Source organism: Capricornis sumatraensis, chromosome 6, assembly GCF_032405125.1.
Source record: "Capricornis sumatraensis isolate serow.1 chromosome 6, serow.2, whole genome shotgun sequence".
Lineage (NCBI taxonomy): Eukaryota > Metazoa > Chordata > Mammalia > Artiodactyla > Bovidae > Capricornis > Capricornis sumatraensis.
In genome coordinates this window covers 30,914,082-30,929,703 of record NC_091074.1, presented here as the reverse complement: position 1 = coordinate 30,929,703, position 15,622 = coordinate 30,914,082, and the positions used below count along the sequence as shown (strand labels likewise).

At 43.0% G+C, this 15,622-nt stretch overlaps 1 protein-coding gene across 1 annotated transcript; it reads left to right on the top strand.

The window, feature by feature from the left end:
- The first annotated feature begins 12,327 nt into the window (after positions 1 to 12,327).
- Positions 12,328 to 12,882, top strand: LOC138080897 (interferon tau-6-like). Its single transcript, XM_068973776.1, has one exon. The coding sequence runs from the start codon at positions 12,328 to 12,330 to the stop codon at positions 12,880 to 12,882; it is 555 nt and encodes a 184-aa protein (XP_068829877.1).
- The last annotated feature ends 2,740 nt before the right edge of the window (positions 12,883 to 15,622 follow it).

Genomic DNA, 15,622 nt, shown 5'->3' with positions numbered 1-15,622 from the left:
TTTCTAGATTACTAACTATTCATCTTGAACCATCTCCTGAAATTTTTTTTCATCATGTTAACATAAGATATATATTTTATCTTAAATCTAATTAATACAGCTATTTCAATTTCAGAATTGAAATTTAATCATTTGTTCACCTAATTTTCCCTTTATCACACTGTTTTTAGTATTACTACTATAATCTCATTTCATTTTCTAGAAAAGATAGGTATGCCAAGAATTTTTCTATTCCTACCATTATTTGTATTCTTCCTGTTTAAGTTTATATTTCATCCTTAGTGTGGAGCATCAATTTTATGAAAATCACAAACTCCTGGGTATGCACAGATAACCAAGTCACAATGATTATAATAGTCTGGGATGATTCCTTCATCAGATAGAGGACTAAAACTGGATCAAACAGCTACATATATATAACTGTATGCACCAATAAAAAGAAGACAAGGAAACAAGACATTTGTTTAATTTGAGGATCAAAGCTTATTTTAAAACTTAATGGAATTCTAAAATGAAACTTTTAAAATTGCTTATAACAAGCAACATAGGGTTCTGTATAGAATCATGATTCTGCCAGCAATTACGTGTGATCCTAGAAATTCACCTAACTTCTCCGAGCTTCAGGTTTCACAAATGTACAATAAGGTGAAAATGTTCTAAGAATTATCATACAAACGAACATTTAAAAACACTTCATGGGTTGTTTTCCACAGAGTTAGAGCTTAAATATGGTAAAGTAAAAGTGGAGTCACTCAGTCATGTCCAACTCTTTGTGACCCCATGGACTGTAGCCTTCCAGGCTCCTCTGTCCATAGGATTTTCCAGGCAAGAACACTGGAGTGGGTTATCATTTCCTTCTCCAGGGGATCTTCCTCACCCAGGGATCAAACCTTCATCTCCCACAATGCAGGCAGATTCTTTACTGTCTGAACCATCAGGCAGGTATGGTGAGGCAGCTCTGCCTCAGTGGATTTCTTGGTTCCCCAAATACTGAGATTCTTGCACATGTCAGCAGACAGGCTTTCCCATTCACCTGATTAGGCTGCTTGGAACTCAAGTCCCCAATTGCTGGAGAGAAAAGGCACAGAGAAAAGAAAAATGTTTTAATTCTAGAATAGGGGTAGTTTCCCAAATTGCTATTAAGAACTGGAGTATTTCCTGCCATATCAGTAAAGCAAGGATATCACAGTCATCAGCAATTTCACCCTCCAAATGTGAATTCCTGAGCCTTAAGGGCACTCAGAAAGGAGAAGAATGCCTGTGATCTGGTTGCCATCAAGTTGCAGCCACTCCCTACGATGAGCCCTGAGGAACTCAGGATGTGAAAAATACAGGGTAGTGACCACAAGTAGCTGAGATGCACCAAAGGGATGGTTGCAGTGAGCCCATTTTCCCATACGCAGAAAAGTGCTAAATTCCTTAATTCGGGATATCTGATGTTCTTTAATTCACAATAATCTCTTGATGTTCAGGTTACCTTTGTTCAGATAGCCTTTGTTGTAAAACTTCTATATAATACCTTCAACTTTTGGGTCTCACCTGCTGGTGGATGCCCCCCACAATTTTCCACCCCCCATCCTGTATTTCCCAATGTCTTGACACTCACAGGAGTTTCTGTGGTCTCCTGGCTGCTGCCACCAATTGTTAGGCTGTACACTGCAGGCTGCAAAGCCTACGTTTGCCCAGCTTCAAGACAAAGCAAGAAACTGGTGTCAGCAACAGAGACATCACTAGCCTAATGGATGGGGGCACTTACACGTCTGAAGCAAGGCCCTGGAGTGACACTGCACCATATGTGGTGCACTGGTGGCAGGAAGTACATGGTGGCACTGGGAGGGATGGGGGGACTGGGAGGATGGGGAAGTGGGGATTGCGGGTATTTTGCCAGTTATAGGGGAGCTCATTTCCCCACTCTAACCAGTCCTTTGATAAGAAAGATCACCAGCTGGGACACAAGTACAGAGAAAGGCCAGTCATGTGCATAGGTGTACTGGTGGGGCAGGGGATGTACAGAGAGTAAGAGAACAGACAACAGAGAACTGACCATACATACAAACCTTAATTTAAAAAATACTTTATTGCTAAAAGTCACCAATGATCATCTGGGCCTTCAGATTTTTTTGCTTGTGAAGGTTTGAACTATCCTAAGAATTACTCCAGTGTGTGATACAGAGACAGAGAGTGTGCAAGGGATGTTGGAAAATGGCATCAATAGACTTGCTTGACATGGGGTTGTTACAAACTTTCAATCTGTTAAAATTGGAATTAATTGTGAAGCAAGATAAAGCAAAGTACGCCTGTACTTCTACTCTAATGTAGAAATTCCCAGTGCGCTCTCCTCATTCTCTCCATCTTCACATGCCCCAGCCATTCACACAGCTATATCCTGTTTCTTTGTGGTTCTGGTTAATAAGTTCCCCTTAAGAATTGATGCTTTTGAACTGTGGTGTTGGAGAAGACTCTTGAGAGTCCCTTGGACTGCAAGGAGATCCAACCAGTCCATTCTGAAGGAGATCAGCCCTGGGATTTCTTTGGAGGGAATGATGCTGAAGTTGAAACTCCAGAACTTTGGCCACCTCATGCGAAGAGTTGACTCATTGGAAAAGACTGATGCTGGGAGGGATTGGGGGCAGGAGGAGAAGGGAATGACAGAGGATGAGACGGCTGGATGGCATCACGGACTCGATGATGTGAGTCTGAGTGAACTCCGGGAGATGGTGATGGACAGGGAGGCCTGGCGTGCTGCAATTCATGGGGTTGCAAAGAGTCAGGCTTGACTGAGCGACTGAACTGAACTGAACTGAAGAGTGAAAAGCCATCAATAAAAGTTTGAGTGAAAGTTATAGGTTTTTCAGAAATGCTTATGTAAGAGGTTATTGTTTTTCTTGTAATGAATATTCTGGGGAATAAGAGAACATCCTTGTTATAATACCATAACAACACCTGTGGCAAAAAAAGAACTAGAAAGCAGGATCCATTTTCCTCTCAAGGCTGCTGAAATAATTACAAAGGAAGAGTGCCCTCTACTGGCCAAGATGGACTATGACATTCACCAAGTCTGTAGAACAGGCATCTTGCTCCTCTAGGCAGAAGTCTGTCTTCTTCCATTAACATTTTCTTCAGAACTAAAAGAGGGTCTTTACTGGAAAGAACTGATGCCAGTAATCTGAATAAGCCTGCTTCCTTGGTTTTCATATTAGAGAGGGAAAATACTCCCAGCTTCAGTCAGGACATGTCTTTGAGCTAAGGAACCTATGACAGATGAGCAGCCTGAAAGATCAGGATGTGCTTCTTGCTTCCAGGCTGCTCATCTGGCAAAGGTACCAGATTTCTCATTCGCTTCACATACTTTAAGACCCTTGGAGGCTTAGAGCCTGGCATTCTCATCTGGAAATGTAAGAGAAGTCAGAAGAAAAAGATCCTGATGGAAGGTGCATTAAATCTTTCTTAAGAGTATGTTGTCAGTTTTTAAATTCCATTCTCAGTATGAGATCCTATTGCTTGAATTTATAATTACGAGAAAACTCTCAATGTCCCTTTGAATAATAACTGCACTTGCATCCTTTCCACTTTGACTCAGTAGTAAGAGAGAACACAGACACAAATAGATTTCAGAGAATACAACTGTTGCCAACCATTACCCTGGGGTTTATCTTTTTGAGTAGAATTGAGAACAATTAAGGTACATGGCTGTCTGGGGAGGCCTTAAAAATAGCTGTGAAAAGAAGAGAAGCAAAGAGCAAAGGAGAAAAGGAAAGATATAAGCATCTGAATGCAGACTTCCAAAGAATAGCAAGGAGAGATTAGAAAGCCTTCCTCAGCAATCAATGCAAAGAAATAGAGGAAAACAACAGAATGGGAAAGACTAGAGATCTCTTCAAGAAAATTAGAGATAGCAAGGGAACATTTCATGCAAAGATGGGCTCGATAAAGGACAGAAATGGTATGAACCTAACAGAAGCAGAAGATATTAAGAAGAGGTGGCAAGAATACACAGAAGAACTGGACAAAAACGATCATCACAACCCAGATAATCACGATGGTGTGATCACTCATCTAGAGCCAGACATCCTGGAATGTGAAGTCAAGTGGGCCTTAGGAAGCATCACTATGAACAAAGCTAGTGGAGGTGATGGAATTCCAGTTGCGCTCTTTCAAATCTAGAAAGATGATGCTGTCAAAGTGCTGCACTCAATATGCCAGCAAATTTGGAAAACTCATCAGTGGCCACAGGACTGGAAAAGGTCAGTTTTCACTCCAATCCCAAAGAAAGGCAATGCCAAAGAATGCTCAAATTACCACACAATGTCACTCATCTCACACATTAGTAAAGTAATGCTCAAAAGTCTCCAAACCAGGCTTCAGGAATACGTGGACCATGAACATCCTGATGTTCAAGCTGGTTTTAGAAAAAGCAGAAGAACAAGAGATCAAATTGCCAACATCCATTGGATCATCAAAAATGCAAGAGAGTTCCAGAAAAACATCTATTTCTGCTTTATTGACTATGCCAAAGCCTTTGACTGTGTGGATCACAATGAACTGTGGAAAATTTTGAAAGGGATGGGAATACCAGACCACCTGAACTGCCTCTTGAGAAACCTATATGCAGGTCAGGAAGCAACAGTTAGAACTGGACATGGAACAACAGACTGGTTCCAAATAGGAAAAGGAATCTGTCAAGGCTGTATATTGTCACCCTGCTTATATGCAGAGTACATCATCTGAAACATTGGGCTGGAAGAAGCACAAGCTGGAATCCAGATTGCCAGGAGAAATATCTATAACCTCAGATATGCAGATGACACCACCCTTATGGCAGAAAGTGAAGAGGAACTAAAAAGCCTCTTGATGAAAGTGAAAGAGAAGAGTGAAAAAGTTGGCTTAAAGCTCAGCATTCAGAAAATGAAAATCATGGCATCGGGTCCCACACTTCATGGGAAATAGATGGGGAAACAGTAGAAACAGTGTCAGACTTTATTTTGGGGGGCTCCAAAATCACTGCAGATGGTGATAGCAGCCATGAAATTAAAGGACACTCCTTGGAAGGAAAGTTATGACCAAACTAGATAGCATATTGAAAACCAGAGACATTACTTTACCAATAAAGGTCCACCTAGTCAAGGCTATGGTTTTTCCTGTGGTCATGTATGGATGTGAGAATTGGATTGTAAAGAAAGCTGAGCGCCGAAGCATTGATGTCTTTGAACTGTGTTGTTGGAGAAGACTCTTGAGAATCCCTTGGACTGCAAGGAGATCCAACAAGTCCATTCTAGAGGAGATCAGTCCTTGGTGTTCGTTGGAAGGACTGATGCTAAAGCCGAAACTCCAATACTTTGGCCACCTCACATGAGGAGTTGACTCATTGGAAAAGACTCTGATGCTGGGAGGGATTGGGGGCAGGAGGAGAAGGGGACGACAGAGGATGAGATGGCTGGATGGCATCACCGACTTGATGGACATGAGTTTGAGTGAACTTTGGGGGTTGATAATGGATAGGGAGGCCTGGCGTGCTGTGATTCATGGGGTCACAAGGAGTCAGACATGACTGAGCAACTGAACAGAACTGAAGGTAATGAACTACAGTAATTGAGGAAGTAAACCAGGGAGAGCAAGAGTGTGTGTGTGTGTCTGTGTACTGATCAAGTAGCAGGGAAGGGCTTCGATATAGACTGCTGCTGCTGCTAAGTCGCTTCAGTCATGTCCGATTCTGTGTGACACCATGGACGGCAGCCCACCAGGCTCCACTGTCCCTGGGATTCTCCAGGCAAGAACACTGGAGTGGGTGGCCATTTCCTTCTCCAGTGCATGAAGGTGAAAAGTGAAAGTGAAGTCGCTCAGTCGTGTCCGACTCTTCACAACCCCATGGACTGCAGCCCACCAGGCTCCTCCATCCATGGGATTTTCCAGGCAAGAGTACTGGAGTGGGTTGCCATTGCCTTCTCCGTCAATATAGACTAGATCTCTTAAATCTCTGCTTCAGGTTATACACTGCGTGTTTACATTGCTTCACTCCAATTAATGGATGAGAGGGCTGATAGCTTATGGTGAACAGTGTCGGATTCATTATCTCCGAAGATTTAGCTCCGGGAACAGGGACCATGCTTGATCACTCAAAAGCGTTTGTATAGCAGAGTTTTATTAAAGTATAAAAAGAGACAGAGAAAGCTTCTGATATAGACATCAGAAGCGGGGTGCAGAGTGCCCCACTCACTAGCCTTAGCAAGAGAGCTATATACTTTTTAAATTGGTTATTACAATAAATCAAAAGAATGTCTCAAAGTTTAAAGATTTTACTAGACCCACTCCCATCAAATATATTTTAAGATAATGGGATTAGAACTAACAATAGAAATATCTTACCAGACTCACTCCAATAATATACATCTTAAAATAAGTCAGAAAGTTCTTGTTAAGGAGAAACATGTCCTCGAGCAAAATACATTGTTCTATTTGATTAAGACCAGTTCAGTTCAGTTCAGTCACTCAGTCATGTCTGACTCTTTGAGACCCCATGAACTGCAGCACGCCAGGCCTCCCTGTCCATCACCATCTCCCAGAGTTCACTCAAACTCACGTCCATCGAGTCGGTGATGACATCCAGCCATCTCATCCTCTGTCGTCCCCTTCTCCTCCTGCCCCCAATCCCTCCCAGCATCAGAGTCTTTTCCAGTGAGTCAACTCTTTGCATGAGGTGGCCAAAGTACTGGAGTTTCAGCTTTAGCATCATTCCTTCCAAAGAACACCCAGGATTGATCTCCTTTAGAATGGACTGGTTGGATTTCCTTGCAGTCCAAGGGACTCTCAAGAGTCTTCTCCAACACCACAGTTCAAAAGCATCAATTCTTCTGCGCTCAGTTTTCTTCACAGTCCGACTCTCACATTACAGCCACAGTCCAACTCACAGATATATCCCTCCTTCCTGAGCACCCTGCTAAGTTGCTTCAGTCGTGTCTGACTCTGTGTGACCCCATAGACAGCAGCCCACCAGGCTCCCCCGTCCCTAGGATTCTCCATGCAAGAACACTGGGGTGGGTTGCCATTTCCATCTCCAATACAGGAAAGTGAAAGTGACGTTGCTCAGTCGTGTCCAACTCTTTGTGACCCCATAGACTACAGCCCACCAGGCTCCTCCATCCCTGGGGTTTTCCAGGCAAGAGTACTGAAGTGGGTTGCCAGTGCGGCTGCAAACTCTGAGGACTGTGTCATCCTGGTTATGGCAGGAAACACTCCATTCCTCATGACCTGTGGACCCATGAAATGAAACCTCAGAAACCTGAATGAATGTTCTCAAAAGAGCAGAAACAACTGATTAGCTTATGCACTAATACTCACAAGCCTCACAAGCTTCTGCTCTGATTAAAACAGAAAACAAAATACAGAAACCTATAGGGGCTGAGGGACTCTGACCTCCTCAGTATAAGGTAAGGAGAAAAAATTCAGTTCAGAGTCAAGGAAATAGTTTGTTCCTGACACAAAGAAAAGGAATCTTTACATATATTAAAACATGTAGATAATGTACATATGTATAAGTCTTTTCATCCCTACATAACGTCACCCTTTAATTAGTTTCTCATTTATTTGAAATCCATTTGGAGTGACAAATTCAAGCTTTAGTGGGAAAACTGAACTTCTATTATAAAAATTAAAACCATAGATTAATTACATTTTCTGGGCCAAAGAGAAAATGTCTAAATGAAAACACAAAATGGACGTGAGAGAGAAAACTTCTGAAAATGAGTACTGTCTTCCCTATTGAAAGTCTTGCTTTAAATTTATTATTCCCTTTGAATAATAACTGCTCTTGCATCCCTTCCAATTTTCTCAGGAGTAAGAGAGAACACGGACACAAATAAAGGGATTTCAGAGAACACAACTGTTTCCAACCAATAGCCTGGGATGTGTTTAGGTAGAACTGAGAAGTATTAAAGAAATCTAATTGTAATTCAGGAATTAACCATGATGTGTATGTGTGTGCGTGTGCATGAGTGTGTGTGTGTGTGTGCATTTGCTCAGAGAGTGGGGAAGGGCTTCAATTTAGCCAAGATCTATCAGATGTCTGCCTCAGTTTATAGATTTGTCTTTAGATTGCTTCTCTCCAACTGACAAAGGAGAGGGCTCTCTAATTCATATGCTAAATAAGTTTTCTTCCTTTTCTTCTCCCTTTAACACTTTGCGGCCCCTTTTGGGGGCAAGACTACATGTACAATTTTTGGTCTCACCTGGCCATCTTTGTGGAGGCTTCCCAGGTGACACCGGTGGTAAAGAACCTGCCTGCAAATCCAGGAGACATAAAGACCAGGGTTTGATCCCTGCGTCAGGAAGATTCCCTGAAGGAAAAATGGTAACCCACTCAGGTATTCTTGCCTGGAGAATCCCATGGACAGGGGAGCCTTTCCACAGGGTCACAAAGAGTCAGACATGATTGAACTGACTTAGCATGTGCATGTGGCTGTCTTTGAGACTGTTTGACAACTTTCAAATAGTCTCATTCCATCTATTTTTTGGTTGACTTTCTTTAGATTTAACTTGCACTTTGCCATAGCGTCAGCAAAAAAGACATTTGTCTATATTCTCTAACACAGAATTCAAAATTATATTTGTTTTATTTTCGTCCACAAACAGCCATCAAGTTTTGCCTTTCAGGAAAGTTGAAATGAAAAACAAAAAATCTCTCATCTTAAAAATCACAGACAATATGCTGACACCCCCTGCCATTCTGTTCCTTCCATTTGTATGAACCCTAGGATGAAATGTTTAGGAACGCAGCAGGAGAGAGACAAACTGGCCAGTAAATCAATATGCAAAAAATAAGTTCTTAAATGTTTTTTTGCTGTTCTTTAAATTTAAAACAAAACATCATGAGTAAGTAAAGAAACAAGGCTATTTCTCCCTGTCACAGCCTGGGCCTCACTGCTCTGCCTTCTGAGCACGAGACAGAGATGGATCGACAAGTCAGCCCAACAGAAGGATGTAGACTGAATGAACAACTGCAGGGCACTGATTCTGTGACACAAGCTTTCAACAATACATCACACCATCACTGAATTCCCTATACCCGACGCAGAAATTCTGAGCAAAACAAATCTCGAACACTTTAAGTAAAAGACTTGAACGATAAAAGCTGTAGTGGCAAAATAAAAATCGTCTACCAAAGGTGTAACAATTGCCATTGGATAATGCCTCCACCTAGTTAGCTCTCCACACTTTAGCTCTCAGCATCTGAGGGCTGCTGACCCTTGATATCTGGGGACATGGATCAGGAGAAGAGGAGGTCAAAACTGAGAACTCCCCTCCTTCACACAAACACTGCACGGGAGTGGGTGGGGATGCTAGAAGATGAATGATTTTGCAAACAAAGAGACAAGCCCCTCCACAGTGGAATTCTGAAGTTCTCAGGATGTGGTTAGCCTGCCCTCATGGATGAGGCCCAGAGAGTTTGGTTGAGGACACTGTTATTCCAGAGGATAAGTGCTACTAGAGGTGATAACCACCTTGGGAGTGAGGTGGTGCTGCAGAGGCAATTAATTATCTTGCAATTAGAATATCCACACACACATGCATCAGAAAAGAAGCAGGATTCCTGGTGGAGGTATTGGCACAGCCTGTGGAAGACTATAGATCTACCATAAAAATCAGGTTGAAAGAAACCATGCTCTCTCGTATACTGTTCCTGACTGTTGATCGGGAGCCTATTAAACAAGTGAAATAAATAAGTCAGAAAGAAAAACAGCAAAAGAGACACAGATGTAAGAAACAGAATTTTGGACTCCGTGTGAGAAGGTGAGGGTGGGATGATTTGAGAGAATAGCATTGAAATATGTAATTTACCGTATGTGAAGTAGATCGCCAGTCCGGGTGTGATGAATGCAACACGGTGCTCAGGGCTGGTGCGCTGGGACCACACTGAGGGATGGGACAAGGAGGGAGGCAGGAGGGGTTTCAGGATGGGGGACACATGTACACCCACGGGTGATTCATGTCAATGTATGGCCACTACAATATTTTAAAGTAAGTAGCCTCCATTTAAAATAAATAAGTTAACTAAAACAAATAAGAAATAGTGACAACCTAAAAGTTGAACGTTATGCTTTATTTGGTGTGAATTCGGGAGGCAGTATATCATTTCACCCTGAGAGATGGCTCCAAGGAGGAAAGGGAAAGAGTAAGGTTATACAGGAATCTGCAAGAAAGAGGATGTAGTGTGAACATCAAAGTATTTTTGAGAATTTAAGAAAACCAGTTATCTCAAGTTAAGGAATTTAGCACTTTTCCTTTGTCTGGGAGAAGCAAGTGTCTGCACTCACTGAAAACATTCCTTTCCTGCATCTCAGCTCTCCTGGGGCAGTTTTCCTTGCATTTTCTTGCATCTTGCACTTTTTTCACATCCTGAGTTGCCTTGGGCTCAACTTAGGGACTAGCTGCAATTTGGTAGCTGTTGAAAAGGAGGAGGAACCAGAGATCAAATTGCCAACAACCAAATTGCCATCATGGAAAAAGGAAGAGAGTTCCAGAAAATCATTTATTCTGCTTTATTGACTATGCCAAAGCCTTTTACTGTGTGGATCACAAAAAAACTGTAGAAAATTCTGAAAGAGATAGGAATACCAGACCACCTGACCTGCCTCTTGAGAAACCTATATGCAGGTCAGGAAGCAACAGTTAGAACTGGACATGGAACAAGAGACTGGTTCCAAACAGGAAAAAGAGTAGGTCAAGGCTGTATTTGTCACCCTGCTTATTTAACTTATTTGCAGAGTACATCATGAGAAATGGTGGGCTGGAGGAAGCACAAGCTTGAATCCAGATTGCCAGGAGAACTATCAATAACCTCAGATATGCAGATGACACCACCCTTATGGCAGAAAGTGAAGAGGAACTAAAAAGCCTCTTGATGAAAGTGAAAGAGGAGAGAGAAAAAGTTGGCTTAAAGCTCAACATTCAGGAAACAAGGATCATGGCATCTGGTCCCACACTTCATGGGAAATAGATGGGGAAACAGTGTCAGACTTTATCTTTTTGTGCTCCAAAATCACTGCAGATGGTGATTGCAGCCATGAAATTAAAAGATGCTTACTCCTTGGAAGAAAAGTTATGACCAACCTAGATAGCATATTGAAAAGCAGAGACATTACTTTGCCAACAAGTTCCGTCTAGACAAGGCTATGGTTTTTCCAGTGGTCATGTATGGATGCGAGAGTTGGATAGTGAAGAAAGCTGAGCGCTGAAGAATTGATGCTTTTGAACTGTGGTGTTGGAGAAGACTCTTGAGAGTCCCTTGGACTACAAGGAGATCCAACCAGTCCATCCTAAAGGAGATCAGTCTTGGGTGATCTTTGGAAGGACTGATGCTAAAGCTGAAACTCCAATATTTTGGCCACCTCATGCGAAGAGTTAACCCATTGGAAAAGTCTCTGATGCTGAGAGGGATTGAGGGCAGGAGGAGAAGGGGACGACAGAGGATGAGATGGCTGGATGGCATCACCGACTCGATGGACGTGAGTTTGGGTGAACTCCGGGAGTTGGTAATGGACAGGGAGGCTTGGCGTGCTGCAGTTCATGGGGTCTCAAGTCATGTCTGACTCAGTGACTAAACTGAACTGAGCCCACAGGTGTATTCCCCCTTCCTGAGCACCCTGGAGGGCTGGAAACTCTTGATGAATGTGTCATCCTGGTTTACTGATATGGCAGGAGATACTTCACTCACATGACCTGGTGGCCCCAGTGAAATGCAATCTTAGGAACCTGAATGAATGCTCTCAAAAGAACAGAAACACCCAAGTAGTTCATTCACCCTTAATTACAAGCTTATCCTCTGTGAGACAGAAAAGAAAATACAAAAATCAATGTGGCCTGAGTGACTCTGCATTCCTATGTGTAAGATAAGGAGGGAAAAATGCAGTTAGAATCAAGGGAAAATTATGTTACTGACATACGATAAACAAAAGGAATGTTTATATATATTATACCTATATTTGTACATAATAACTATGTACAGGTCTATAAGTCTTTCCATACTTACATAACTTCAGCCTTTATTTAGTTTCTCATTTAATTGATATACATTTACATTGACAAACCCAAATTTTACTGGGAAAATTAAACGTCTACTGTAAAAATTAAGAGTTTAGATTGACTACATTTTCTAGGTCAAGTAGAAAATATCTAAATGAAAACACAAACAGAAAGTGAGAGAGAAAATTTCAGATAATGAGTACCATCTTCCCTATTTAAAAGCCTTGGTTAGAACGATCGTCATCAGAGAACCTACCTAAAGGTTCCCTCAGACCCCATCTCAGCCAGCCCGGCAGCAGCCGCGTCTTCCCCATGGCCTTTGTGCTCTCTCTACGGATGGCCCTGGTGCTGGTCAGCTACGGCCCGGGAGGATCTCTGGGTTGTTACCTATCTTGGAGACTCATGCTGGATGTCAGGGAGAACCTCAGGCTCCAGGACCGAATGAACAGACTGTCACCTCGTTCCTGTCTGCAGGATAGAAAAGACTTTGGTCTTCCCCAGGAGATGGTGGAGGGCGACCAGCTCCAGAAGGACCAGGCCTTCTCTGTGCTCTATGAGATGCTCCAGCAGAGCTTCAACCTCTTCCACACAGAGCGCTCCTCTGCTGCCTGGGACACCACCCTCCTGGAGCAGCTCCGCACTGGACTCCAACAGAAGCTGGACGACCTGGACACCTGCAGGGGTCCCGTGATGGGGGAGAAAGACTCTGAACTGGGAAAGATGGACCCCATTGTGACTGTGAAGAAGTACTTCCAGGGCATCTATGACTACCTGCAAGAGAAGGGATACAGCGACTGCGCCTGGGAAATCGTCAGAGTGGAGATGATGAGAGCCCTCACTTCATCAACCACCTTGAAAAAAGGTTAAAAAAGACGGGTGGAGATCTGAACTCACCTTGATGACTCTCACCGACTAAGATGCCACATCACCCTCATACACTCACCTGTGTTCATTTCAGAAGACTCTGATTTCTGCTTCAGCCACCGAATTCATTGAATTACTTTAGCTGATACATTGTCAGTAGTAAAAAGCAAGTAGATATAAAAGTATTCAGCTGTAGGGGCATGAGTCCTGAAATGATGCCTGCCCTGATGTCATCTGTTGCTGATTTATTTATTCCTTCTTGCATCTAACATACTTAAAAATTAGGAAATTTGTTAAGTTACATTTCATCTATATATCACATTAAAATTTCTAAAACATGTTTATGATTCTGTGTTATTAAATTTGTACTTTGTTCTATTTATTATATCATAGAAAATGAGTTTCTTTACTCAAAAACGAAAATCCACACCCTCATTTTAAAATTTTATTAAAGAATGGGTGGTTACATTTGTTTATTCATTCGTTCCATTCATCTTATAGAAATACACTGAGTACCTACATGACAGACTGTGTAATTCTTACCAAGGAATACAAGTGAATAAAGCAAATGTAGCTCCTACTGCATGGAAACTCTCAGTCTTACACAGAAGGACATAAAAACAATACAATTTTATTTCAATTATACTACAGACTGCAAAGAGAAGTAAAGGGAAAGAATGTCCTCACACGGGAAGCCTTAGGTCCAAATGATGCTGGAAAGACAAATAATATTGTCTATCTTACTAAGCTGCCTGCAGGGCTTCCCTGGTAGCTCAGCTGGTAAAGTGTGCGCCTGCAGAGCTGAAGACCCCTGTTCAATTCCTGGGTCAGGAAGATCTCTTTGAGAAGGGATAGGCTACCTACCCACTTGAGTATTCTTGGGCTTTCCTGTTGATTCAGTTGCTAAAGAATCTGCCTACAATGCTGGAGACCTGGGTTGGCAAGATCCCCTGGAGGAGGGATAAGCAGCCCACTCCAGTATTCTTGTCTGGAGAATCCCTGTAGCCAGAGGAGCTTGGAGGGCTGTAGCCCACGGGGTCCCAAAGAGTGCAACACCACTAAGCACATGGCACAGAAAGTCCATGAATTCTCTTCACTTAGTTTCAAGTTACCAAAATCCAGGGAGACATTCTTAGATAGATGTTACCTAAACACAGTTACTTCTATAGAGTTGACCTAAAAGCACTTTTTTCTCCTTACTCCTAGAATCACAGACCATAGTTCCAGAGAGCCAGGTAGATCATATACATGGCAAAGGCACAAGAGAAATACCATTCCTTCCAGAAAGCTGGCTTAACCAATAACAAAAGGCTCACTTTGATACAGTAGCTGAGCTAGCAGAGCCATTGTTCTCCTGACCTCTGGGCAGCCCCCATTCAACAAGGACAGCCACCCAAAGGCCCCATGTCCTAGTGAACAGACACCCAGGGATTTCCCTGTTGCTTCTGGGATTCCCCCTGCAATCCTTGGGAACCCTATGGTAGTAGATAGCCTCCTCAGGAATACCCTACAGTTTGGGGATTACAGCCAGCAACTTTTGGGCCCCCTGGGTTAGTGGACAGCCACCTCAGGACCACCCAGCAACTTTTGGAGCCCCACATGCTAGTGGATGACCCCAATAACTTCCCATCCCCCATCCTATATCTTGGCACTCACAGGAGTTTCTGCCATCTCCTGCCTGCCACCAATTGTTGGGTTGTCCTCTGCAGGCTTACAAGACCTATGTTTGCCAGCTTCAAGATCAAAGAAAGAATCTGCCTTCAAGAACAGAGGCATGCGTGGTTTAATGAATGGGAGGCACTTACATGTCTGAAGCAAGGTCCTGTTGCAACAGCCCACCATGTGTGGTGCACTGGGGGTGGGAAGTATTAATATATGGTGACAGGCTTCATTCTGAGAGCAATGGAGGGGTGGGGAGTAGAGGGTGGGGAAGTGGGGGAATGGGGAAGGAGGGAGAGGGGGATGGGGGAAGACAGTGCTGGTCCTAGGGGTGAGATCAGGTGGGCTCATTAGTTATCATGGAACGCAGTAGAGGGACATGCTCCTCACCACCCCTTTGATAACAAAGATGAAATCTGGGGCCAGGGACAAGTACAGAGAAATGCCAGTCATGTGCATAGGGTGTACTAGTGGGGCAGGAGATGTAGAGAGAGTAAGAGAACAGTCATCCTGAGTGGCCTGACCATACATATAATCCTTAATTTAAAAAATACTTTATTGCTAAAAATCACCAGTGATCAACTGTACCTTCAGATTGATTTGTTGGTGAAATTCTGAACTATCCTGAGAATTACTGCAGTGTGGCACAAAGACAGTGAGTGTACAAGGGCTTTTGGAAATGGCATTGATAGAGTTAATCGACGTGGGGTTGTCACAAACCTTCAATGTATAAAAAATGCAGTTATCTGGGAAGTGGGATAAAAGAAAGTAAGCCTGTATTTCCTTAAAATGAAGTTATTCCCAGTATGCTCTCCATATTCACTCGACCTTCCCCTGCACAGCCATTCATACAGCTCTTTCCTGTTTTTTTGTGGTTCTGGTTACCAATTTCCCCTTAAGAGTGCCAAGCGTGGTCACCTAGTCATGCCGACTCTTTGCCACCCCATGAACCACAGCCCACCAAGCTCCTCTGTCCATGGGATTCTCCAGGCAGAATACTGGAGTGGATTGCCATTTCCTTCTCCAGGGAACCTTCCCCACCCAGGGATCAAACCTGGATCTCCCACATTGGAGGCAGATTCTT

Coding starts and splice junctions, on each gene's coding strand:
- LOC138080897 (XM_068973776.1), top strand. CDS start 12,328: ATGGCCTTTGTGCTCTCTCTACGGATGGCCCTGGTGCTGGTCAGCTAC.